The sequence below is a fragment of the Stegostoma tigrinum genome, chromosome 18 (assembly GCF_030684315.1).
Source record: "Stegostoma tigrinum isolate sSteTig4 chromosome 18, sSteTig4.hap1, whole genome shotgun sequence".
Classification (NCBI taxonomy): domain Eukaryota; kingdom Metazoa; phylum Chordata; class Chondrichthyes; order Orectolobiformes; family Stegostomatidae; genus Stegostoma; species Stegostoma tigrinum.
Window position 1 is genome coordinate 17,865,416 of NC_081371.1, and position 27,194 is coordinate 17,892,609.

A 27,194-nucleotide genomic window follows, 5' to 3' on the forward strand; every position below is an offset into this window, starting at 1 on the left:
GTTAGTCACTAACACTCCCCATTAACAACTATTCACCCTCCTGACCTGCTTGTTATCAATGCCTTTGTCTGTCCAACTGTCTTTCTCTCTCTTTGGGCTCTATCCTAAATTTACTTCCGACCCAACCCAACTCCCTATTTTCTGCGTATAAACTGACGTTTTCCCAGCCACCATCAGTTCTAAGGGTCATCAGACCTGAAAAGTTAACTCTGTTTTTTCCTTCACAGTTGCTGCCAGACCTGCTGGGCTTTTCCAGCAACTTTGTTTTTGTTCCTGATTTACAGCATCCGCAGTTCTTTCGGTTTTTATTTAGGTGCATTATTTCCTTCTATAAGGGCTGGAGATGATCTTCACTGCTTTGAGCAAGCGATACTAATGAAATATTTGTCAGTACATGCAGACTTCATGCTTTATTTAGAAAAATCAAGCTTTCTACATGTTTCAGAAAAACTTCTTGAGTAAACCATATGTACTGACAATGCTGATGTCCTTGAATATGGACCTGAATCTTCCCAGCTACTATTATAAGCCAGAGCCTGCTGACTTTCCAGACTGTAGTATGTTTGGCAGCTTTCAAATGCCAGGAAACTGAAAGTTGAAATTCCTGGTAATTGCCACATTGTCAGGGGACCTCGGATTCAAAAAGCTCGGCCACTACGTCCAACATCTTTCCTAGGGTATCGATATCTGCTCATCATGAATCGAAATTCACAAAATAACAACATTTAGTAAAAACCTGCTATCTTGTTGCTGCTATAGTCAAAACAAAGGTGGTTTTGTGACCAATTATCCTTTGGCTCATCAGCATTGTTTAGTTTTATCCTATGTTTGGTGCACTAAAAATGCTGGCACTCAAATTCTGCAGTCACTGCCTGGCGCTCTCTATCCCTTTATTCCCAAGGACACCGTTTCGGAGTTCTGAAGGGTCACTGGGCCCAAAACAATTCTACATTCTCTCCGCAGATGCTGTCAGATTTGATGAGTTTCTCCGGCTATTTCTGTTTCAGTTTTAGATTTTTTTTTGTTGTTGTTTCCTATTAGAATTATATAGGTTTCTACAAGATTCACTCTCTGTCTTCTAACCGCCACTGAATTTAATCCTAGCCAATTTAGTCTCTTCATACATCACTCCTACCATCTCAGGGACCAGTCTGATAAATCTTTGTTGCACTTCCTCCATAGTCAGAAAATCCTTTCTCAGATATGGAGGCCACACAATACTCCAGATGTGGCCTCATACAATTGCAGCAAACCATCTGTCTTTCTACACAAATCCTCTCGTAATGAAGGCCAACATTCCACTTTCCTTCTTCACTGTCTGCTGCACCACATGCTTACTTTCAGTGACTAGCGTACTAGGACACAAAGGTGTTTTGCAACTCCCTTGTCTTCAATCTATCACCTTTCAGATAATAATATGCCTTTCTGCTTTTGCAACCACAGGGAATAACCTCACATTTATCCGCAGTACATTTGATCTGTCATGTATTTGCCCAATTACTCAACTTGTGCAAATCACAGTGAAGCATCTCTGCATCCTCTTCACAGCATACTTGGTTCCTTTAATTCCTAAATCGATGAGATATTTGTGAATAGCTAGGATCCTAGTACTGGTCCCTGTACCACCTCACTGTTCACTGGCTGCCATTCAGAAAATGACATGTATATTCCTACTCATTGTTTCCTGTCTGTCAACGTGTTCGCTATCCATCTCACTATCCTCAGATCTATATACACTAATTTTACATGTTAATCTCCGGTTTCCTCCCACAGTCCAACAATGTGCAGGCTAGGTGGATTGGCCATGTTAAATTGTAACGTTTAGGGATGTGTAGATTAGATGGGTTACAGGGGACGGGTCTGGATGGGATGCTCTGAGGGTTGGTGTGGACTTATTCGGCTGAAGGGCCTGTATCCACACTGAAGGGATTCTATAATAATAAAAAAATTAGAATCCTAGAATCCCTACGGTGTGGAAGCAGGCCATTAGTGGCCCAACGAGTTCACACCGATCCGCTGAACAGCATCCCACCCAGACAACCCCTCCACTTCCCATGACTAACCCACCTAACCTCCCTGGTCAATACAACTACCTTCCTTTTGGGGCATTTTCTGTGTCAGAAGGAAATTCTGACTGTAAGTCAACATATTTGAGGTGCTTTGGTCCCAAGACAGAAGGAATAAATGAGATTCAGTAAATACAGGGCTGTTCCAAGATATATTAGCAACTATCCACCATTCCCTCAACCCTAAAGAAACGACCCATGGGTCGTCTTCTATAGCTGTGACAGCTCTTGAAAATTGCCCAAGTGATGACTTGCTTGTAGGGTTTTAACCAAACCTGATCCTACACTTAACTATTTCCCCCCCACTTAGGCATTTCCCAAAAGAAGTCAGTGTAACACAACAACAGACCAGGCTCATTCTCCTTCATCCCCAGTGAAAGAATATTGAGACATATTCCAGCACTCTCCCTTGAATTATTGCTGAAGATACAAAAATGTTAATTATAGAACATAGAACATAGAACACAGAACATAGAATATTACAGCACAGTACAGGCCCTTCGGCCCTTGATGTTATGCCGACCTGTCATACCGATCTCAAGCCCATCTAACCTACACTATTCCATGTACGTCCATATGCTTGTCCAATGACGACTTAAATGTACGTAAAGTTGGCGTACATTAATTCATCTAATTGAACTGTGTAACTGAAGAATCTCTCCAACGTAATAAAATGTGAGACTGGATGAACACAGCAAGCCCAGCAGCATCTCAGGAGCACAAAAGCTGACGTTTCGGGCCTAGACCCTTCTTCAGAGAGGGGGATGGGGTGAGGGTTCTGGAATAAATAGGGAGAGAGGGGGAGGCAGACCGAAGATGGAGAGAAAAGAAGATAGGTGGAGAGGAGAGTATAGGTGGGGAGGTAGGGAGGGGATAGGTCAGTCCAGGGAAGACGGACAGGTCAAGGAGGTGGGATGAGGTTGGTAGGTAGGAGATGGAGGTGCGGCTTGGGGTGGGAGGAAGGGATGGGTGAGAGGAAGAACAAGTTAGGGAGGCAGAGACAGGTTGGGCTGGTTTTGGGATGCAGTGGGTGGAGGGAAAGAGCTGGGCTGGTTGTGTGGTGCAGTGGGGGGAGGGGATGAACTGGGCTGGTTTTGCTTCTCTGATGAAGGGTCTAGGCCCGAAACGTCAGCTTTTGTGCTCCTGAGATGCTGCTGGGCCTGCTGTGTTCATCCAGCCTCACATTTTATTATCTTGGATTCTCCAGCATCTGCAGTTCCCATTATCACTGATACAATCTCTCCAACGTACTTTCTTACACTGAGCCTATTATACTTCCAAAGCGATTCAAAAGAAAAAAATGTTTTTTCAAGACCCTGTCTGTGCATTAGGACAACAACTGATAGCACGGTCAATAATTAGTGATAAATAATCAGTTTCTTTAATGTGAGTCACTTTGAGTGCATTCATTGGGAGATTATTACAACGTTAGAGTATCTGAATCTACTTCCGTTTTACTCATTATTAGGAAGATTAGTAAATATTAATACACAATGCAATTATAGTTTCACACTGGAATTGAACAAAAAGTCAATATTTTCTCTTCATTCACTACTTTATAATTTAGTGATTACTCATATCTAACACTAATTTCACAATTTCAATTCAGTATTATCCATTAATTGAGAAGTTGAAGCAATATTAAAAAGGAAAACTTCATCATAGATACATATTACTCTGACATCCTTCATTATCAATTTACTGAAAACGTATTAGGTCTTCAAAGTACCACTCACTGACCATAGCAACAGGGAAGTGGAAGTCTACTTGGGCAGGGGGGGTTGAAATGTTGTCAAAGAATCAGCAATGGAATTATTATTCACTCTTTTAACAGTACTTTTGAGCCTAACAGAAACGAGAGCCAGACAGGAAAGTGGATGTCAGGCCGCAGTCAGGTGAACTGAAATAGATTCAGACCCTACACCTTTGTTATAATACCCCAACAAATGCACTGAAAGTGATTCATGTAGAGAAACGACCATTATTTGTCACGAACTATCTTAGCTTATGAATGGCAGAGCAGGTGTGGGGCTAAATGGTTAAAACTCAAATGTTCATACGTCGTATTATCTTTACCTGAGGTAGCACTGCTGGTCCTTGGCCCGCCAACCTCTGCAATGAGCTGACCTGGGGGACCTTAATGGGCACTGCAGTAATAGTTCCCAGCGTCTGCACAAGTAAAAGGAATGACAACATATTAGAGTCAGAGACGGTTCATGAGTTACTTCCGAAATTATGTTATTGAACCTACGGATGAAATTATGGTTTCTACAGAATTTGTAATTTAAAACATTACAACAATTGACATTTAGCTATTCAACATTAACCATTAGGAAATATTTTCCTCAAGTGAATATGTAAAAGGAGCTATGAATAGAATAAATCCTGCACACAAACACAATACTTCATTCCATGCGAGAATTTGGCTCTTGAAGGAACTAAAATAATTTAATATTTCAAGTACACACTATCTTTATTCTCATTGATTTTGGAGACCCAAACTTGCACAGTTCAGACATCAATATTAAGTATGGAGGTGGAGCAATTAAAATATTTCTTCAACTCCTCCAATTCTTATTATTCTCCCTTATTGTTACGGCAGCTTCATACTTATTTAGTTGGAGAACTTGGTCTTGAAGGGTTATGAAAACCTGTAATTTTCTTCCCCCCAGAGAAAGGCCAACAAACATTTTTATATCAAGGCATTTTTTGAACGTCATATCATGTGGTAACCGCTTATTTACTGCCGATCCCTGCCAGGATTTACGACAATCAAGTTACAGCTTCTGTTTTGCTGACTACTCAGATTTTTACTTGGCGGACAGCCTGTGGAAGGAGAAGAGCTTTTCAGTACCGCTCTCCCACTCCTAAAAACCTTCTGTTGTGGGTCTAGTGTTATACCTGATACCCTGGTGCAATCTTAACTCAAGTTATCCTCAAAAGCATTCAGCACAATATTCAATACTGTGTTTCTTCAAGCTGCTTTGGCAAAAATCCCATAGACATCTACTTGTGCTTGGAGACGTCTGTCTTTGCACACCAGAATGCCTGATTGACAGCTGTCTGAGCATTCTGCACCTTTTCCTTTTTTGCCTTCAAATGACCCAGAAGTGAATCTTTGCGAAGAGAAATCCATTTTTCTTCTTTTCCTAGTATGACTGCACATGTCTATTTACAGGAATATGCAATTATATTTTCACATTTGTCATCAGCAATCACTTGCTAACAAGTTGGAAATTCTAAATCACTTAATGGATTAGGTAGGTCCTTCATGGCTGGTGAGCCCAATCCTATAGCCACATCTCCAACCACACATCTAGCAGATCCTTGGCCTTGAAATTTCTGGCATTCCTTTCTCCAGTTCCTTTTCCATACTGCCTCTTCCAGAGGCGTTCTTAAAATAAAAAGAAGTGTACTTTCATACAGGAAGTTCCTTCAAGTCAAGAACATTGACATCTATGTTGCATTTCATGAGGGAAGCCTTCAGGGAAATCTCTGAAGATTTCCTGTGTTGTCCTCTTGTTTCAGAGCCTTCCTTGAGCTGGACAAAGATGACCTGCTTTGGCAGTCGGAACTCAAGCATCCTAAACAGAACCAACTCCAACAGAACTGGTTCCAAATATTCGTGGCCTTGACTGTGTTGGGTCCTTCAAGGACGTGATGTTAGCACACGTGGAGAATTTATCTCAAACAGTGCTGATAGCACTTCCCAAGAGCCTTTAGGTTGTATATACATGTAGTCCAAATTTTGAAACCCATATAAGAGTCGGAAGGCTGGCTGCCCACTTTCATATTACAAACTCTATCAACAAATTTACATCTTCACAGAATAAGTTGTTCAATAAACAAAAAAAAATTATGGAAGATGACTTGATGTGAGCACAGAAATTAGCATAATCAAATTTGTAGATGACAGTAAAATGGGTGGGAGAGTAAGTTGCAATTAAGAAGAAATCTATAAATGAATAGGTGCAGAGAATGGGTGTGAGATCATCCATTTTGGTCAGAGGAATAGAAAGGCAACTTATTACCTAAATGGAGAGAAACTTCAGAGGGCTTCAGTGGAGAGAGATCTCAGTGTCCTTGTGCATGAATTGCAGAGCACTGGTATGCAGGTACAGCAGGTTATAACAAATGCAAGTGGAATTTTGGCATTTATTGCGAAAGGAATAGAATATGAAAGGGGGGAAGCGTGGCTGCAACTGGATGTAGTTGTATTGAAGACAGTTCAAAGGAGGATCACTAGAGATTGACTCTGCGGATGTGGGGTTTGTCTTGTGAAGACAGATTGAGCAGTCTAGGCCTATACTCTAGAGTTTAGACGAATGAGAGATCTAATTGAGAGGCTAAAGAGGGTTGTCAAAGTAGATGTAAAAAGGATGATTCCTCATGTAGGGCAAACTAGATTAAGAGGTCAGTTTTAGGATAAGTAGTAGCAGATTTCAAACCGAAATGAGGAGAAAGTACTTTGCTGAAAGGGTCATGAATTTGCATAAGTCACTAGCCCAGAGTGTGGCTGATTCTGGGGCACAAAGTAAATTTATGGAGGCAATAGTTATGTTTTTAATGATTCATGGGTCAAAGGCTTATGAAGAGGGGTCAGGAAAGTGGAGTTGAGGGTGAGATGAGATCAGCTATGATTGGATCAAATGGCAGAGCAGGTTCAAGGTGCTGAAATGTCTACTCCTGCTCCTAGTTGTTATGTTCTAAAATAGGGAACAAGGTGGAAACAAGAGAAAGAACAGGAAACTGCAGGCAAGTCAGCAATTCTGAGGGACACAATTTATCTGCACTCAGAGGCAGAGATTAATTAAGATCCAGTCAATGTGGTTTTGTTAAAAGAGAGGTCATTTCTCAACAACATAATTGAATTTTCCAAAAAGTTGAGCACGTGTGCCAATGAATGCCATCCATTCAACATAGTCTGCTCTTCAGCAAGGCTTTTGATAAGGTTCTGCATAGAGAGAGATGCTTAGCAAAGATAAGAGCTCATGGGATCCGCAAAAATTTTGTTACTTGGATCCAGAATTGGCTGAACACATGAAGCACAGGATGTTGATCAAGGATTTTGTGTGTGACTGGAAGCCTGTGTCTAATGGGGTTCCGTGGTGATCAGTGTTGGGACCATTGTTGTTTGAGGTAAATATGAGCCATGCAAAAAATTTGCAAATGATGTGTAAATTAGTGCAGTGGTAAATAGTGAGGAAGATGGTCCTAGATTACACAAAGGTAACAGATGTGGCAGTCAGATGGGCTGATCGATGGCAAGTGGAACTTAATCCAGCTAAATAGGAGGTCATGCACGTGGGCAAGACAACGAGGCAAGGGGATATATGAGTGGTAGGACCCTAGGAAGCACGAAGGTTCAGACTGACTTTGGTACACATGCCCACCAGTGCTTTAAGTCAGCAGGACAGTCAGAATGGCTAAGAAAGCATATTTTGCTTTTATTAGCTGAGGCACAGAGTTTAAGCTGGAGGTTATGCTGGAACTGTATAACCTGTCAGTTAGGTCAAAGCTAGAGTATTGTGTGTAGTTCTGGAATTCATATTACAGGACTGCACTGGAAAGGGTGCAGACGAGATTTATGAGGGTGTTGCATGGACTGGAAAGTTTCATTTATGAAGAAAGATTGGATGGCCTGGGGTTGTTTTCCTTGCAGCAGAAGAGACTGAGGGGGCACATGACTGGGATTTAGAAAATTGAATGGCATAATGTAAACAGGAAGGAACATTTCCCCTTGGAGAAGGGATCAATGATGAAGGGGCAAAGATTTAAGGTTAGGAATTAGGTTGAGAGAGGGTGTGAGGAAATTATTTTTCATTCACAGGCTGATGGGAATCTTGAACTACCGCCTGTATGAGTGAAAGAGGCAGAAACCCTCAGAGGCAGTCAAGAAAAATTTAGATGTGCATTTGCAATGCCAGGGCACACAAAGTTATTGACCAACTGCTGAACAAAGGGATTAGAATGGTCAGTATTCTGAGGAAGAGTCAGATGACCCAAAACATTAACTTTGATTTCTCTTCACAGATGCTGCCAGACCTGCTGAGCTTTTCCAATGATTTCTGGTTTTATTTGTGTGTTAGAATAGTTAGGTCATGCTGCTTTCAAATGGCACAAACTGAATAGGCCAAATAGTCTTTTTTCTCTGCTGTAGACCTCTATGACTCTATAAACTAGAGTAATAAATCTTTTCATTCCAAGTCTAATACAGAGAAAGCATTCAATTGACTAGACGACAACTGCATAAAATCAGTTAAACTTATGTTGTAATAAAACAGACATGGCAAAGAAACTCAGCAGCCCCGGATTCATCAATTAAAGGGAGAAACAAAGTTAATGTTTAAGTCTGATATGTCTCTCCTTCAGACTCAAAATGTTTCTCTCACAGTGGATACCACCAGTCTTGCTGAATTTCTTCAGCACTTCTTCCTTTATTTCAGACCTCTAGTATCCACTGTACTTTGCTTAATTTTGTTATGATCTGTAGGGTACAAGACAAGAAAAAGACAGTGACCTCTTCACATCTCACTTATAACATGGAGAGTTGAATAAGCATGCAAGGGCACAGAATGCAAAAATTTCACCACAACTCTTCCACTACACACAGAGATCACGAAGGAAATGCAAATTTTGGTGGCTTTGGAGATTTCTGCTTTGACCATGGAGGAGTAAAGTTGGAGGATATGAGAAAAAGAAAGACTGTGCATGAGGTCATGATTGGGGAAAAACTGGAAGTGAAGAAAGAAAAGGCCCACAGCAACACATAATACAGCTTTGAGAAAGTTATATGCAGCATGCTCTGTTCTAAAGGGGAAAGGAACTAGAGATTTTGCTTTCATTTTCTGAGTATGGATGTAAGGAAACTTCCAGATCGGCGAAAGAAGGACTGTTTTTAAAGTTATAATTGTTTCCCATATGAACATCAACTGATGTTTCATTTTGGCCATTGTAGGTATCTGCATGTGCTGTTTTGAGTTTATGAATTGTTTTTCCTATTCATGTATACTGTTTAGAGTGTACATAGAAATATGAAGATCGTTGAATACAATCATTTCAACCTAAGATTTTGAATTCACAGTTGGAGAAAATTCTGGGTTTTAAGTTAGAAAAGTGAGTATGTCACACAACTCAAACTCCGTCAAAATATTTTAATTTTAATTTTAACTGAAAATCAATCTCTTGTTCAGTTTTTACAGTAATTCAGAAAGACATTTGAAGGAAGGGAAGAAATTTCAAAAATAAAAGCAAAACACTGCAGATGCTGGAAAAATGAAAGTGGAGGAGCAACTCAGCAGCATCTGTGGACGAACAGAGTTAACATTTAGAACCCAATATTGCTCTTCTTTGGAGCTGAAGAGTCATATTAGACTCGAAACATGAACAGTCTCTGACAATACATCGAAGATGCTTGCGTTTGGTTTACAATTTTAAACCTGAATTATACTGGAAAAGTGATTTTCTTTAATTGTTTTATGGAACGCGGGAGCCACTGGAAATCCAATATTTGTTACTATTGCCTAATTGCCCTGGAGAAGGTGCTAGTGAGTCACTTTCTTGAATTGCTGCAATCTGTTCAGTAGAAGCCCATATAGACTGCAAATTAAGTTGTTAAAAAAACTTTCATTGGGCCCACACTCAAATTCTCACTATAATAAATTATATGTGAATTTCTACTTCTAGATAAAATTAACTGGCTTTTCTGCTCACTTCCAAGAAGTCGGTGGTTTGAAATGACTGTTCAATTCTCTTGGAGATCCCAGAAAACTAGACAAGAAGAAAGGACGTATTCTGCTGGCATGATGATAATGATCTGTTGACATCTTGCAGGTAGACTGCAACAAAACATCAACACTATGAAACAACTTACCTTTGAGACTGCATGAACCTGACACAGTTGACATTGATTGATGATGTCTGTATTTGTCTCCTTTTGAAGTGCAGAGGCATTAACTTCACAAGCACCGTTTTATATAATCACATTAATTGTTTTTAAACCTCGCAAGCAATAATTTTCATCTAGAAATTCATTTGAGGTTGTTTGATATTTTTGAATCATTAGGTGTTAGCATAGGTTTACTAAATTCAATGGAATGCAGTTTGGTTTTAAGTTTGCATATAAATTGAAACCCTTTTACAAGCATGCTGCTAAGTGATCTATATATAGAAATTCGTACATCTGAATATTGTGTCATACTGTTCAAACCAATCGCTTCTAATTCTTGACTGTGATCATTTACAGTTCCATCAACACAAAGTGACCACAGACCAATATACAAATGGCATCTTGAGATGCAGCAATTCTACTTTGATCCCAATAGTGTCATCTGGAATGGTGTTTATGAAACAGAGGTTCTGAATAGCTTCAGTGTTTGAATCAAACAACTGTTGTACACATTATTATATAGCTGAAAACGAACGGACTATATCCACACAACACTGGATCAAACACGAGGTGTGAGCTCTTAAGAATTATTATTCAAATGGAGCCCAATAACTGCAGGTGATGTTTCAACTGTAGTTTCAAACTAAATGTTTCAATTGTGTTGGTAATATTAAATTTATTACCGATGGTATATTTAAAAGCAAGGCACACAATCAGCAATGCTATTATCAGTCTTAATTGACTGCACAAGCGATACTCAACAGGCTTCTGTTGGCAAAAACCAAAGAGAGCAAGGATCTTATATCAGAACATACCTTGCTGTTCATGGGATCACCACATGATAAATTAAAACTATTTTCAGGATTAAGTGCTGAAAACAGGAGAAGTCACTCATCTCTATCTTAAGAGCTTGGAAACATTTTATCATAATAAAGTGTCTGGTTGAATCTGCAATCACGATAACAGAATCTGTAGAAGAGGTTGATGAACAAGTGGTTCATGTTCACTCAATATTATCTGAGGTCCACACTGAGGCTCTGAATGTACTATAAAATTACTGTTAATAGAAATGGAATGCAGGGATGTAAAGCTAGAATTTAGTGTTGAGTTGAACCATGCTCTAATGCCAAGGCTAGATAGCCAAATGCTCCAATGATTTGTGAATTCATTGATGACCAGATAAACAATCTTACATAAGTTGATTGAACGATCATGACGGGGAGGGTAACGAGCTTGTGAAAACAAGGAACTGATTTTGCAGCTGTTACTTTTATGTTTGCAGCTTTACATGTTTAAAAAACAAGACAAAAGTACTGTTGAAGAAAAGTTGGCATTATGTTGCAGTATTCCTCATAGATGGTATGCTTTGCTGCCACAACATGCATGTTGTGGGGAGTGGGTGAATGCTTAAGGTAGAGATGGTGTCAGGATCGAGTGGTCTGCTACAACCTGTATAGTTTCAAGCTTTCAGCTATGGGAGCTGTGCTTATTCAGGCAAGTGGACAGTAGTCTACCCCTCTCTTGACTTACGCCTTCTGGGTGGTTGATAGGCTTTAGGGAAATCAACAGTTAAGTTCCTCCTTGTCAAATTCCCAATTACTGACCTGCCATTGTAGCCGCAGTATTTATGCGATTGATTCAGTTCAGTTTCTGGTCAATGGTAACCCAATGGTAACAATCTTTGCTTTCAGTTTAATCATTTTGGTAGAGCCGAATAAGCTGTCAATTTACATAAAAGAGTCTTCATTTAAGTGGGCAAGAATACTTCAGACATAGCTCAGAAACAGCAACTACTTTTCTAAATTTATAAAAGGTGATAGCCCAACTCCTATGTAGAAACATGCCCAAAGCCTAGACTGAAATTTCAATATAATGGGTATATGTCAGAGGTTACGTGAAACAATATCCCTAACTATTGACTATATGGGTACATTAAAAAATGTCATGACATTGTCTGAAGTGATGTGGGGAGTCTCTGGGCAATAAATAATTCTTAACCAATATCACTTTTAAAAAATCCAGTAGTAAACACATCAATATCTGTAGGGCCAAATTGGCAGCCCTATTTTCTATAAAACACCAATAACAATTTTAAAAAAGGTATTTCATTGACTGTAAAACTTTGGAATGTCACCAGATCATGAAAGGTACAATATATAAGCAAGTTCTTTCTTTATCTTCTAAAATGGTGTAAACTTATGTTATTAACACAATAGCAGGGTCAGAAATAACGCAATTTTCTATATTAGCATAATGCTCAAAACAAAAATATCTAAACATTCACTAAAATAGTATTGTTGAAACTTTTAAGATGAGCATTTACAATTAAACACTTGCTTAATCAAGTGTTTAATTATTTTATGCATTCCATTACATCCTCTACCACCATGTTCACTCTAAATGAAACACAATATTGTCTGTACAAAATTTTAACATTGTTTACTCCTAATTGTTCACTTCTTCACACAACTAAATATCAGTGTGATTGGCACAACTGTTTGCCACATCACTGTACTGCAAGACAGTAAATGCAATAAATACAGATGCCTTACCAATATTTCAACAGGCGATGCATAATTTACTTAAGTGTAAGTGCAAGGATGATCCTTATTTTCACTTTCTTTCTCAACTGAATTGTAGAGATGTTAATAGTCAACTTTACAAACTTCACAGTAGAAGAACTGCAGCAGACTTAATTTTAAATGGTACCCTGTAAATCGGCACTCTTGATAAACTGGCAAAAATTATATACCTTAAAAACTGAAAGTTTACTGTATTATCACAATCTCTGCAATGTCTGAATAGTCAGTTGAGGGTACGAGTAAAGAAGGCTCTCTGCCAGTAAATTTTATTTAAGGCAACATTGCAGTATTATTTAAGTAAATATTATGTAAATAAAGTATATCAGTGCTGTGTATACCGCCATTCTTTACATTTCTAATACTGTGAGTTTTTACATAGATTATGTGGACCTCTAGATCTACCAGAATATTTGACCAACCTGTATACTCTTGGGCCCATATGCACCAGATAATTAAAAAGTTTGTTGTAAATCAAAATATTAGTCTATCACACATCGGAAAATTATACCAAAAAAGTTTATTATTTTTGTTCCAATAAATGCAAGAATGTAAAAATAATGCTGAATTCACAGCACTTGCTGATATAATTCACCATTATTACTGAATAAAAGGCCCAGCAATTTATGCCAAGGAAGCAATATGCTGTAATGTGTGAATTGCCACCAATTGCTGAATAATACCGTCTCTCCACAATTAGCCTTGCGAACACAGGAACACATCATTAATCTGCCCAAGCATGTCAACAACTTGCTGGACTGGCACCATAAATACAAATTAAACTCCCCGAGAAAATAATGGCTTCTACTTGTTAAATAAGAGTCTTGTTATTGGGGTGATTATCGGGCTTATCATCCCACTCAACCCTGAAGACCTAGAAGGTAATATTTGAGACTATGAACTTTCACTTCTGCATTTAGAGAACTGTTCCGAGAGGATTTTTAAGTTCAGTGTTTAAATTTCTTCGTTTTCCCCATTTTTTCCCTTCCCAAGTATTTAACTTGACTCTGATTTACCTCAATTCCTTCTCCTTGGTTTTATTCTCTATCAGTATATTTAGGAGTTACTTCAGGAGTTAAGTATTAGCCCTATCAATTCACTAATGGTTCAGACGTCTCAATGATCTTATCATGCCATTCAAGCAATTTGTGATACAAGAATAACTGGAGCTCATAGGTGAAGAAAAATCAAACCCATGCTACATGATACAAAGATGATTGCTTACAGCATGTTTTAAAATTTACAGAAGTGCCTCTGGAATGAAAGCCACTCCCAAATTGAATACATTCTTTCACATATCCTTAATAGTCCTTATTCTAACTCCAAACTTCGTTAACGTATCATATTAGTATTCTCATGCCACAACGCTCAAGCACAAGCAGTTCAAAATGACGTTTGCGAGATTTTAAAACAAAACTCCACTGGGGTTTTTCATTATTTGCAACAAGAAACCTATTGCTGTTGTGTTACATTAAGCTATTATGGAATAAATGCTATTGTACTGATGAAAACAGCTGTTTTAAAGTCTGTATTCAAGTAACATGCATTTCTCAATAAGAGTTCTGGAAAGCAATAAGAGTACAGTTGATTTAGTCCTCTCTGACCTTACCCGAAGTATTCTCAGCCACTTCGGATCAAATCCAGAAGTGGACTTTGATGAATATCAGGCATCAGTGAGGAGGATGATCAGCAAGGAGGTAGGGGTAGGGTAAGAGTCAGTTCTTAACGTAAAGGGGTAGAGATGGCAGTTGGGGCAGTGGTGTGCTCCTCCTGCCAGATGTGGGAGATCAGGGAGCAGTCTAGGTGTCCCTGCCATTTGCAGGAAGTGTGCCCACAGCTGCAGCTCCAAAAAGACCACGTGGTTTGGTTGGAGACACAGTTGGACACACTGAGGAGCATATGGCAGGCAGAGAGTGTGATAAACACTAGTTACAGTGATGTGGTCATACTGGAGGTGAGCAGGTAGTGCAGGAGTCTCCTGCAGCAATTCTCCTTTCAAACAGGTACACTGTTTTGGATAACGTTGGGAGGGCAGCCTCTCAGGAGACACCAACAGTAGCAGCCAGGCTTGTGGCACTACGACTGGCTCAGCTGTAGAACAGGGTCGGGCAAAGTCCAGGCGACTCTTAGAAGGGGACTCACTATTCAGGGACACAAACAGGCGTTTCTGTAGCAACAATTGTGATTCCAGAATGGTGTGTTGCCTCCCTGGTGCCAGGGTCATGGATGTCTCAGAGAGGTTGCATAAAATTCGTAAGGGGGAGGGTGAGCAGCCAGAGGTCATTGTACATAATGGCACAAACGACATAGGTGGGAAAAAGGGATGAGGTCCTGAAGGGTGTTTAGGGAATCTGGCAGAAGGTTAAACTGCAAGACCTCAAGGGTAGTATTATCCGGATTACTTCCAGTGCCGTGTGTTAGCAACAGCAGGAATAGAAAGATTTGGCAGATGAATGTGTGGCTTGACAACTGGTGCAGGAGACAGGGATTCAGATTCTTGGATCATTGGGATCTCTACTGGGGCAGAAGTGACATGTACAACAGGGACGGGGTGCACCCGAAATGGAGGGGTACCAATCTCCTGTCCGGGAGATTTGCTGGAGCGACTCGGGAAGGTTTAAACTAGTTTGGCAGGGCAGTGGGATCCAAAACAGTCAAGAAACAACAGAGAAAGTTGAGGACAGTTCAGAGATTGATCAGGGCAAGTTAAATAGTAAAGGCAGTGTTGGTAATCCCAGTCGTAGACAGGGCAGGCAAAAGCACAGCATTTAATTTCAATACAAGAGGCCTGGCAGGTAAGGCAGATGACATGAGACAGAAATCAGGAGGGCTAAAAGGGACATGAGATGGCATTGGCAGAAAAGGTAAAGGAGAATCTAAGGAGATTCTACAAGTACATGATGGGCAAAAGAGTAACTAGGGAGAGAACAGGGCCTCTTAAAGATTAACAAGGTCACCTATATGCACAGCCACAAGAGACGGGCGAGATCCTAAACGAATACTTCTTGTAGTATTTACCGTGGAGAAAGGTACGGATGGTAGGGAACTTGGGGAAGTAAAGTGATATCTTGAAGAGTGTCCATGTTATAGAAGTAATCTTAAAACCTAATAAGGTAGATAAATCCCTGGAACCTATTGAAGTGTATACCAGGACTTTGTGGGCAGCTAGGGAGGGAATTCTGGAGCCCCAGAGATATTTCTATCAACAGCCATGGACAAAGTGTCCAAAGATTAGAGGGTGGATAATGTTATACCAGTATTTAAGAAAGGCTGCAGGGAAATGCATGGGAATTAGACTGGTGAGCCTAATGTCCATGGTGGGTAAGTTGTTAGAGGGAATTCTGACGGACAGCTCCACAGGCATTTGCAGAGGCACGGACTCCTTTGAGATAATCAGCACAGCTTTGTGTGTGTGAAATCGTGTCTTACAAATCTGACTAGTTTTTTGAAGGCATGACCAAGAAAGTAGATGAGTGACGTGTGTTGTCCAGATGGCCTTTAGCAAGGCCTTCGACAAGGTAACACATGGTAGTATGGTTGAGTAAGGTTAAATCTCATGATATTCAGGGAGAGCTAGCCAACTGAACACAAATTGACTTGATTGTAGAAGTTAAATCCTGGTGGTGCAGGGTTGTTTTTCAGACTGGCGGCCTGTGACACTGGTGTGCCACAAGGATCAGTGTTAGGTCCACTGTTATTCATCATTTATATCCATGATTTGGATAAGAATTTAGGAGATATGGTTAGTAAGTTTGCGGTTTGATTGATGGTACAGTGGATAGTGAAGGTGGATATCTGGGGATGCAGCGAGATCTTAGTCAACTGGGCCAGTGGGCTGAGGAATAGCAGACTGAGTTTAACTTAGATAAATGCAAGCTGTTGCAAGGCAAACCAGGATAACAAAGTGTGGAGCTGGATGAACACAGCAGGCCAAGCAGCATCTTACGAGCACAAAAGCTGACGTTTCAGGCCTAGACCCTTGTGCACCTAAGATGCTGCTTGGCCTGCTGCGTTCATCCAGCTCCACACTTTGTTATCTTGGATTCTCCAGCATCTACAGTTCCCATCATCTCTGATCGCAAGGCAAACCAGGGCAGGGGATTTACACAGTCAATAGTACGGCCCATCCCTAAAGAACAAAGAGATGTATGGGTGCGGACTCATAGCTCCTTGAAAATGGAGTCACAGGTAGACAGGGTGGTGAAGGTGACTTTTGGATTGCTAGCTTTAATTGGTCAGAGCACTGAGTGTAGGACATGAGATGTCTTGTTGCAGCTGTATAATAAATTGGTGAGGCCACATTTGGAATATTACATGCAGTTCTGGCCATCCTATTATAGAAAGAATATTATTAAACTAGAAAGAACGCAGAAAAGATTTACTAGAATGGTACCTGGGATGAAAGGTTTGGTTAAAAGCAGAGGTTGGATAAGTTGGGACTTTATTTTCTGCTGGAGCTTGGCAAACCAAGGGGTGAATAAAGTCATGATAGATGGCAGACAGCTTTTACTCATGGCAGGGGAGTCTAAAACTAGACGGTATAGGTTTAAGATGAGAGGAGAGAGATACAAAGGGTCCAGAGGGGCAATTTTTTCACAAGAGGATATTGAGTGTCTGGAATGGACTGCCCAGGATAGGGGTGCAAGCGAGTACAATTTTGTCATTTAGGAAACATTTACACAGGTACATGGATGGGATAGATATGGGGGGATATGGACCAAACAGAGACAAATTGGACCAGTTCAAATTATGAAAACTGGGCAGCATATGCAAGGTGAACCAAAGGGCCTGTTTTCATAGACCTCTGGCTCTATAAATATTATGATATCAGAGTGCAAATTTGGGACTGAACATGGAAATCCCAGATGCTCACTCAAATTTGAACCATTTTAATAATATCCCCAAAAGCTTTATGCCAAGCGATGGAATAAATTAATGTTTTTCAATATTGATATTTGTAATCATTGTATCTCAAAGTCCATTATTAATTCAGTCAACTAGAAACATGCAAGTGTAAGAGCTAGATTTTGTTTTGATTTACAAAGTAGTTACTCTCAACGGTGCATATGAATAAAATCTGTTCAGTATTATTCACTTTAGCCAAAAAAAAAATCAGGGTCTCAGAAATTGGTGAATTTCCAAAATGTATTGCACTTATTTGTCCTCCAAATAAAAGTAGCAGAAACAGCGATATCTGATGCTCAGTTTGGGTTCTACTAGGCTACTCAACTCTTACCTTATTTTAGCCTTAGTCCAGTTAAACTCTGGAAATAAAGTGAGAATGACTGCCGTTGATATCAAGGACACATCTGAGTGAATATAACATCAAGAAACATGACAGAACTGGAGTCATTGGGAATTGGGGAGAAAATTTTGAAGGTTTGACAGCTTCTCCTGATCTGGTGATCATGTACTCATCGAGAGAGTTGTTACTCTCAGTGCTGTTGGCTGACAACTAAATTGTCTTGCTGCTATCGCTATGGCTCAGGATCATTGCAGAATCAAGATTTAAGATTTCTCCCTCATTCTGTGTGCATTATTGGCATACTGTACATTTGCCTATCCTGTCTCTTCACCACATAGGTAATGGCTTCATATGAGCTGAACTAATTGCTGATTTTCAGATGTTTGTGGTTGGATTTCTGATGTGCACTCTCTATCCGCTGTGTAGCTGTGGTTAGTCCTCTACCAGCTTGCTTGTTATATGTCTCTTGCACTTTCCTTTGCTTTTGAAGAACAATATCTTGTGTCTCGAAATGGCTATATAATTACAGATTCATGGAGTTATACAGCTCAGGAACAGACTCTTTGGTCCAACTTGTCCGCACCAACCACATATCCTAAACAGATCTAATCCCATTTGGCCCATATCCTCTGAAATTCTTCTTATTCATGTACCCCACAGATGCCTTTTAAATGTTGTAATTGTATCCACCCCCACCACATCCTCTAGCAGCTCATTCCCTACACACACCACCGTCGACTGGAAAAAGTTGCTCCTCAGGCCCCTTTCAAATCTTTCCCCTCTCACCTTAAACCTATGCCCTCTAATTTTGAACTACCCCACCCTACAAAGATGATCTTGTTTATTCACCCTATTCACACCCCTCATAATTTTATAAACCTCTATAAAGGTCACCTGTTGCTTGGCAAGGTTGTCCGTACTTACCCTCCAAACTTAAGTTATGTTAAGGATGGTAGGCACTTGGGACTTGAATTAGCTTTATTGTTACATGTACTCACATGAGTATAGTGAAAAGTTTACAAGTCGTCACTTACAGCACCATCTTAGATACAAAGGTACCAAGATACAGATTCTGGGGTACAAACTCTCAGGGGAAAAAAAAAGTAGAAAAATAGAGAAATAAAAAGTAAGCATTACAGACCAAGGTACAGAATCATAGTAATAATTTTTTTAAAAAGTAAATAAAAAGTTCAGAATAACTGTCCTTCCACGATAATACAATGAAGAAATTTTTTAAAAAGAGAGAATTTAAGTTGAAGTCCACTTAGTCCATTTCATAGCATATTCAATCTCGTAGTCTACAGTATTCATGTCCAGCAAGAGGGGCATCTTGTCTGTGTGGTTCAGGTAATTTGCTAAATGCATCAGATCCCTGCACATTGACAGATAAATATTGCAATGCGCCATTTAACAGTGGCTTATGGTCCACTTCAACAATGAATTTCTTGACAAACAAACAAATAAGTATGAAATCACATAATGCAAAACATCAGAGCCAACATCACCACTCTATGATGGAATATTTGCTTGGGGCACAGCTTTTGAACAAAAACCAATAGATGTTTCATCTTGCAGATGTCACTGGTGAGATTCACACCAAATAAGTCATCATAGCAGCTTTATCACAAAATTGAAGGAAACAAAATGGCAGAAACAAATAACCATAGCATACAGATAAGCTCCTTTTCATTCATAAAAATCACTTTTAGTGCTTAAAATGCTGTTCTTTCAAACAGAAAGGCTGTGCAGTTTAACTGATGGCATCTTTTGACTACTGGTATTAGTTTTAAGCCTACAGGAATCCAGTTAGGTACAGATTTTTTTCCCTGGAATTTAATCCACGCAAGTGTGAGATCAGACACTGGTAGTGCTTACTACTATGCTGCCAGATGGGTCACAATTTATTGAAGGATTGAATGAACCTTTGTTACAACACCTGGTATCTATGTATACAGGACAATCACAAGCATGTGTGTGTTTGTCCTCAAACTAAGCAATTCAGACGGACTGCAGCACACTTTCCTCAGCTTGTCATTCTGCAACAGAACAGAGCTCTGTACAATGGTGACAAAGATGTATACTATTAGTCACAGGCCATGATATGGTGATGACATTATAAGCATGCCCTTCAAAAGGGTATATCGCATATCCGCTGTGAGACATAACATAAAAGTGGTTGCGGGAGGTCAATCATTCTTAGTTCAATACAGTAGAGCTCCTCAGGCTAGTAAGTTATGTTCAACCATCTTCAGCTTCTTCATCAATAACCTTCAGTCCAGCATAAAGGCAAAAATGCAGACGTTCACTGATGATTGCACAATGTTCAACACTATGCATAAATTTCTCAGATATTGAATCAGTCCATGTACATATGCAACAAAATCAGGACCACAAGTAGCAAGTAACATGCACACCGCACAAGCACCAGGAAAAAAATGACTACCGTTAAAAAGACAGAATCAAACCATCTCCATTTAAAATTCAAGGGTATTATGATCACTGAATCTTCCCCCCTCTCCTTGTTATCAAGACCTTCAAGATTCCCACTGACCAGAAACCGAACAGAACCAGCTATATAAATACTGTGGTATAACAACAGCTCACAGGTTAGGAATTCTGTGGAGGATAATTCACCTCCTGTTTCCTCAGTGCCTATTCACCACCCACAAGCCTTTGAATCAGAGAGTTCCGAAGTTGCACGACACTGAGAAACAAAATTCTCCACATCTCTGTCCTGAAGCTTTCAGAGTCCCATAGTTCTGGACTGACTCACAACAGGAAACAGACTTCTCATGTCTTTATCAAGATCATTCAGGATCTTAAAACACCTCAATCAAATTACCCCTCAGTCTTCCATACTGCAACTTGCCCTTACGATCCCCTAAAATGTTTATGATTTTAATTTCTGTCTTTATCCCATGTGTATTTCCCAAATATGCATTTCATCAACTAGAAAATTTAAAGTTTAAGTAAAAGGGAGCCGATTTTTTTTTTATTTTTCAGTTTGGTGTCTGCAAGAATAACTCAATGGGATTCCCGCTTCAACCATTTTGAAAGCAACTTTCTCTGGAGATTTGGAGATTGCCATGGTTCATCAGAAAATTCAGATGCCAGGAAAAGAGAAGTTGCACCACTGAAATTACTAGATCTTTATATGTATCGTCCTTCAAGGTCAGTGGGAAGCGCTGTTGCCTCACCACTAACCAAACCATCCAGTGCTATCTCTGTATAACAAAGTGTGGAACTGGATGAACACAGCAGGCCAAGCAGCATCTGAGGAACACAAAAGCTGACGTTTCAGGCCTAGACCCTTCATCAGAGAGGGGGATGGGGAGAGGGTTCTGGAATAAATACGGAGAGAGGGAGGCAGATCAAAGATGGAGAGAAAAGAAGATAGGTGGAGAGAGAGAGTATAGGTGAGGAAGTAGGGAGGGGATAGGTCAGTCCAGGGAAGACGGACAGGTCAAGGAGGCGGGATGAGGTTAGTAGGTAGGAAATGGAGGTGTGGCTTGAGGTGGGAGGAAGGGATAGGTGAGAGGAAGAGCAGGTTAGGGAGGCGGGGACAAGCTGGGCTGGTTTTGGGATGCAGTTGGAGAAGGGGAGATTTTGAAGCTTGTGAAGTCCACATTGATACCATTGGGCTGCAGGGCTCCCAAGTGGAATATGAGTTGCTGCTCCTGCAACCTTCGGGTGGCATCATTGTGGCACTGCAGGAAGCCCATGATGGACATGTCGTCGAAGGAATGGGAGGAGGAGTTAAAATGGTTTGCGACTGGGAGGTGCAGTTGTTTATTGCAAACCGAGCAGAGGTGTTCTGCAAAGCAGTCCCCAAGTCTCCACTTGGTTTCCCCAATGTAGAGGAAGCCACACCGGGTACAGTGGATACAGTAAACCACATTGGCAGATGTGCAGGTGAACATCTGCTTAATATGGAAAGTCATCTTGGGGCCTGGGATGGGGGTGAGGGAGGAGGTGTGGGGGCAAGTGTAGCACTTTCTGGGGTTGCAGGGGAAGGTGCCAGGTGTGGTGAAGATGGAGGGGAGTGTGGAGCGGACAAAGGGAGTTACGGAGAAAGTGGTCTCTCCGGAAGGCAGACAAGGGTGGGGATGGAAAAATGTCTTGGGTGGTGGGGTCAGACTGTAGATGGCGGAAGTGTCGGAGGATGATGTGTTGTATCTGGAGGTTGGTGGGGCGGTATAGGCAGACGGAACCCTGCCCACAGCCGACGACCTCATTGCTCCGCCCACTACCTCCACAGCCAGCAACCCCAGAGAAGACAGCCACACTGAGCCCTGCCAAATCTTCACCATCCCCCCAGACCTCCACTTAACTGAGGACGAACGGTCAATCCTCAGCAAGGGGCTCACCTTTGTGCCCCTTCACCCACACATCAACTAATACCAGTCACATTTGGACATAGAGCAGTTTTTCCGCCGCCTTCGCCTCCTTCTTTAACCGGGAGCCTAACCCTCCCTCAACCGACCCCTTCACCCACCTCCAACACAAATCCTCTTCCTGGACACCACCTCCAGGCCTCCTACCCTCCCTCGACCTCTTCATCACCAACTGCCGTCGTGACAATAACCGCCTCAACCTCTCCACCCCTCTCACCCACTCGAACCTCTCCCCCGCAGAACGGGCAGCCCTCCGCTCCCTCCACTCCAACCCCAACCTCACCATCAAAGCCACAGACAAGGGAGGCGCTGTGGTAGTATGGCGCACTGACCTCCACATCGCCGAGGCCAAACGCCAACTCTCCGATACTTCCTCCTACTGCCCCCTTGTTCATGGCCCCACCCCCGAGCACCAAACTATCATCTCCAATACCATCCATGACCTCATCACCTCAGGGGACCTCCCACCCACAGCCTCTAACCTTATTGTTCCCCAACCCCGCACGGCCCGTTTCTATCTCCTTCCCAAAATCCACAAACCCGCCTTCCCTGGTCAACCTATTGTCTCAGGCTGTTCCTGCCCCACCGAACTCATCTCCACCTATCTGGGCTCCATTTTCTCCCCCTTGGTCCAGGAACCCCCCACCTACGTCGGTGACACCACCCAGACGCTCCACCTCCTCCAGAACTTCCAATTCTCTGGCCTCCAACACCTCATTTTCACCATGGACGTCCAGTCCCTATACACCTGTATTCCTCATGCAGATGGCCTCAAGGCCCTCCGCTTCTTCCTGTCCCGCAGGCCCGACCAGTCCCCCTCCACCGACACCCTCATCCGCCTAGCTGAACTCGTCCTTACCCACAATGACTTTTCTTTCAATTCCTCCCACTTCCTACAAAGATGGTGGCCATGGGTACCCGCATGGGCCCAAGCTATGCCTGCCTCTTTGTAGGTTACGTGGAACAGTCCCTCTTCTGCACCTACACTTGCCCCAAACCCCACCTCTTCCCCTGTTACACTGATGACTGTATCGGCACCGCCTGTTGCTCCCCAGAGGAGCTCGAACAGTTCATCCACTTCACCAACATCTTCCACCCCAACCTCAAGTTCACTTGGGCCATCTCCAACACATCCCTCACCTTCCTGGACCTCTCAGTCTCCATCTCAGGTAACCAGCTAGAAACTGATGTCCATTTCAAGCCCACCGACTCCCACAGCTACCTAGAATACACCTTCTCCCACGCACCCTCCTGCAAAAATTCCATCCCCCATTCCCAATTCCTCCGCCTCTGCCGCATCTGTTCCCAGGATGAGGCATTCCACTCCCGCACATCCCAGATGTCCAAGTTCTTCAAGAACCGCAACTTTCCCCCCGCAGTGGTTGAAAACGTCCTTGACCGCGTCTCCCGCATTTCCCACAACACATCTTACACACCCCGCCCCTGCCACAACCGCCCCAAGAGGATACCCCTCGTTCTCACATACCACACCACCAACCTCCGGATACAACTCATCATCCTCCGACACTTCCGCCATCTACACTCCGACCCAACCACCCAAGACATTTTTCCATCCCCACCCTTGTCTGCTTTCCGGAGAGACCACTCTCTCCGTGACTCCCTTGTCCGCTCCACACTCTCCTCCAACCCCACCACACCCGGCACCTTCCCCTGCAACTGCAGGAAGTGCTACACTTGCCCCCACACCTCCTCCCTCACCCCCATCCCAGGCCCCAAAATGACTTTCCATATTAAGCAGATGTTCACCTGCACATCTGCCAATGTGGTTTACTGTATCCACTGTACCCGGGATGGCTTCCTCTACATTGGGGAAACCAAGCGGAGGCTTGGGGACCGCTTTGCAGAACACCTCTGCTCGGTTTGCAATAAATAATTGCACCTCCCAGTCGCAAACCATTTTAACTCCCTCTCCCATTCCTTTGACATGTCCATCATGGGCTTCCTGCAGTGCCACAATGATGCCACCCGAAGGTTGCAGGAACAGCAACTCATATTCCACTTGGGAGCCCTGCAGCCCAATGGTATCAATGTGGACTTCACAAGCTTCAAAATCTCCCCTTCCCCAACTGCATCCCAAAACCAGCCCAGTTCATCCCCTCCCCCCACTGCACCATACAACCAGCCCAGCTCTTCCCCCACTGCATCCCAAAACCGGCCCTGCTTGTCCCCACCTCCCTAACCTGTTCTTCCTCTCACCTGTCCCTTCCTCCCACCTCAAGCCGCACCTCCATTTCCTACCTACTAAACTCATCCCGCCTCCTTGACCTGTCCGTCTTCCCTGGACTGACCTATCCCCTCCCTACTTCCTCACTTATACTCTCCTCTCCACCTATCTTCTTGTCTCTCCATCTTCGGTCCGCCTCCCTCTCTCTCCCTATTTATTCCAGAACCCTCTCCCCAACCCCGTCTCCGATGACGGGTCTAGGCCCGAAACGTCAGCTTTTGTGCTCCTCAGATGCTGCTTGGCCTGCTGTGTTCATCCAGCTCCACACTTTGTTATCTTGGATTCTCCAGCATCTGCAGTTCCCATTATCTCTGCTCGCTATCTCTGTATATCATGTCAGTCCATCTACTGCCCCCTACTGTCAGCCTACTGAACCAACTCCCAGGATTGCAATGAGCCACACCATATATCTAGTTAACTGTTTTGAAGAAGGCCATCATCGCATAACATCATCCTTCCCTATCTCTACATCTTCCTTTAGCACTACAATTATCCCATCTTCCAATGTGCACTGTACAACCATTGTCCATTTCCTCATATTGGCAGCTGTCTGGAAATCACATGCTGGAATTCACTGTGTTATCCATCAACCTCTGTGTTTTTCTCTCTCTTCCTTCAGCTACTTCAAGCACCCTTATTTGTTCAAGATTTTACCCAATTACTCTTCTTAAAAATGTTTTGTTCTTTGTTTCAGAGTTCATTTTTACAATTGCCGCCTCTGTAAAGCTCCTTAGGAAAGTTTTCTATGCAAAAAATAGTATGTAAATCAACATTATTAGTTTACATTTGGTATACCACAATACACACAAAAGACATTGGAAATATTCAAGCAGGTGCTGGAGGTGTAAAAGCAAGTTCAAGGCTGATGACCTATCAGTATTGGGAAAAGTTGAGAGATTCTAAAGTGGGGAAAAGAGCCAAATTAATTACAAAATGCAAAAACAACAAGAGTTTTGAACAACAAAAGGGATAACATTGCAAGGTACAGGAGTTAGTAACGGGATAAGAACCAAGTTATATGTCTATGGGAAATACACATGAAAACTGCAAAATCATTGAAAGCTGCCATCTGAAAAAGGCGGCACAAGTTACGATCTGAAGTTGCCGAACTCAATACTTAATTTGGGCAGCTGTTAGGTGCTCAACTGAATTTTGAGGTGCTGATCGTTTAAAAAAAATAAAATTCAGTCGGAACACTACAGGAAATAGAAGAGGCACACATCAGAAAGGGAACCAGGTAGAGATTTAATATAACAGGTGACCACAAATTACAGGAAACTGTGCTGTGAACCGCAAATACAATGATAAATTGGAAGAAGTGCCAAGTAAATCATAGTTACACTTATCAGGAGCATCTGAGGTCCTAAAAAGGTGCCAAATAAAAGGTGAAGGGGTAGGTGTAACAACTGTAGCAGTTCTTTGAGAAAAGGAGGAAAAGTTGATCGGAGTGTTGTAGACGGAACAGTCCCTTTGGAATGCTAATAAAAAGGGAAGATCAAGGGAAATGTATCTGTTGGTGTCACCGGAAATAGCAAAATATAATGCCATCCTTCTCATGCATTGATTAAGTATGAAATGGAGTAGAACCCTGTTGTAGTTCCAACAGGGAGAGGAAGGGGTGAGCAAAAGTGTGGGAAATAGAATAGACACAGTTGGAAGTTGTGTGGAGGGGATCTTCAATTGAGGAAAAAGACAAAATAAAATGGGATGCTATGCCTAATTCTTCTTCTATGTGCTCAAATTATACTTTTCACACATCAGCTACCAATTGAAGGCCTTCACGTGCTGTTAGTGTCAGCAGTAGTTCAGTTGGCAGCACTCTCACCTCAAAGTCAAAGTTACAAGACTGCAACAGAAAAATCAAAGCTGATCCTCCAATGCAGTAATACGGAAGTGTTCCACTATCAGAGGTGTTGCCTTTCTGGAGGTCCTGCTTGTCAGATTACACTAATATACACTGTACTATTTTGAAGAATAGCAACAGTTATCCCGTTGCGCTCGACAATATTTATCCCTGTCAGTCAGATTATCTAGTCATTCCTGCATTTCTGTTTGTGGAACATTAGTACTGGCAACTTAACAGCCATACTTCCTAGATTGCAACAGTTACTACACCTCAAAAGTACTGCAGTGACCAAAGGCCCCATTCCCACGACATACAGGACTACTGTAGTGTACAAAATACTGTGCAAGGACTGCCAAAAACATTACATTGGACAGGCAGGAAGGGAAGTAGCCATCAAGACACATGAACACCAGCCAGCATCAAAACAACACGACAAACTTTCCCTCATTTCAGTACACTCAGACAACGAAGGCCACCAACTTAACTGGGACGACATGACCATCTTAGCTCAAGCTTAGACACACACGGCAATTTCGAGGGACCCGATTCTCTAACTGTAATGCTATCAATAAACATATGGAATTAGACCCCATATACAAACCCTTGCTGTTGCAGTTACAACAGTTCTACTACCAAACTCTTGACATTGCCAGAATGATTACAGCATTGATTGACCAGCTGCCAGAAAATGGGACTTCCTTGCACTAAAGGGTGAAAGTTCCTCTTCTCCCTTTTAGCACCCACCCCCTTTGCTTTTCATTTTAAATACACGTAGAGAATGTTTTCTCTAAGCTGCACGGCCATATGGCCACCGAGTTGTGTGTCAGGTCCACACAGACCAATTGGCACATCTTCTGATTCCAGAAGTTACTACCACACACAGATCACAGAAATCTGTAGAACAGCAAAAAAAAATTCAGGGAATTGAACC

The 27,194-nt window shown here is 42.0% G+C and overlaps 1 protein-coding gene across 1 annotated transcript in view; it reads right to left on the reverse strand.

Moving 5' to 3' along the window:
- The window catches only part of phf21b (PHD finger protein 21B), a 150,076-nt gene that overhangs the window by 47,138 nt on the left and 75,744 nt on the right, over window positions 1–27,194 (reverse strand). Inside the window, exon 6 of the mRNA XM_048549046.2 lies at window positions 4,143–4,235. Coding sequence (XP_048405003.1) covers window positions 4,143–4,235 — 93 coding nt within the window. The remainder of the gene's footprint in view (window positions 1–4,142; window positions 4,236–27,194) is intronic.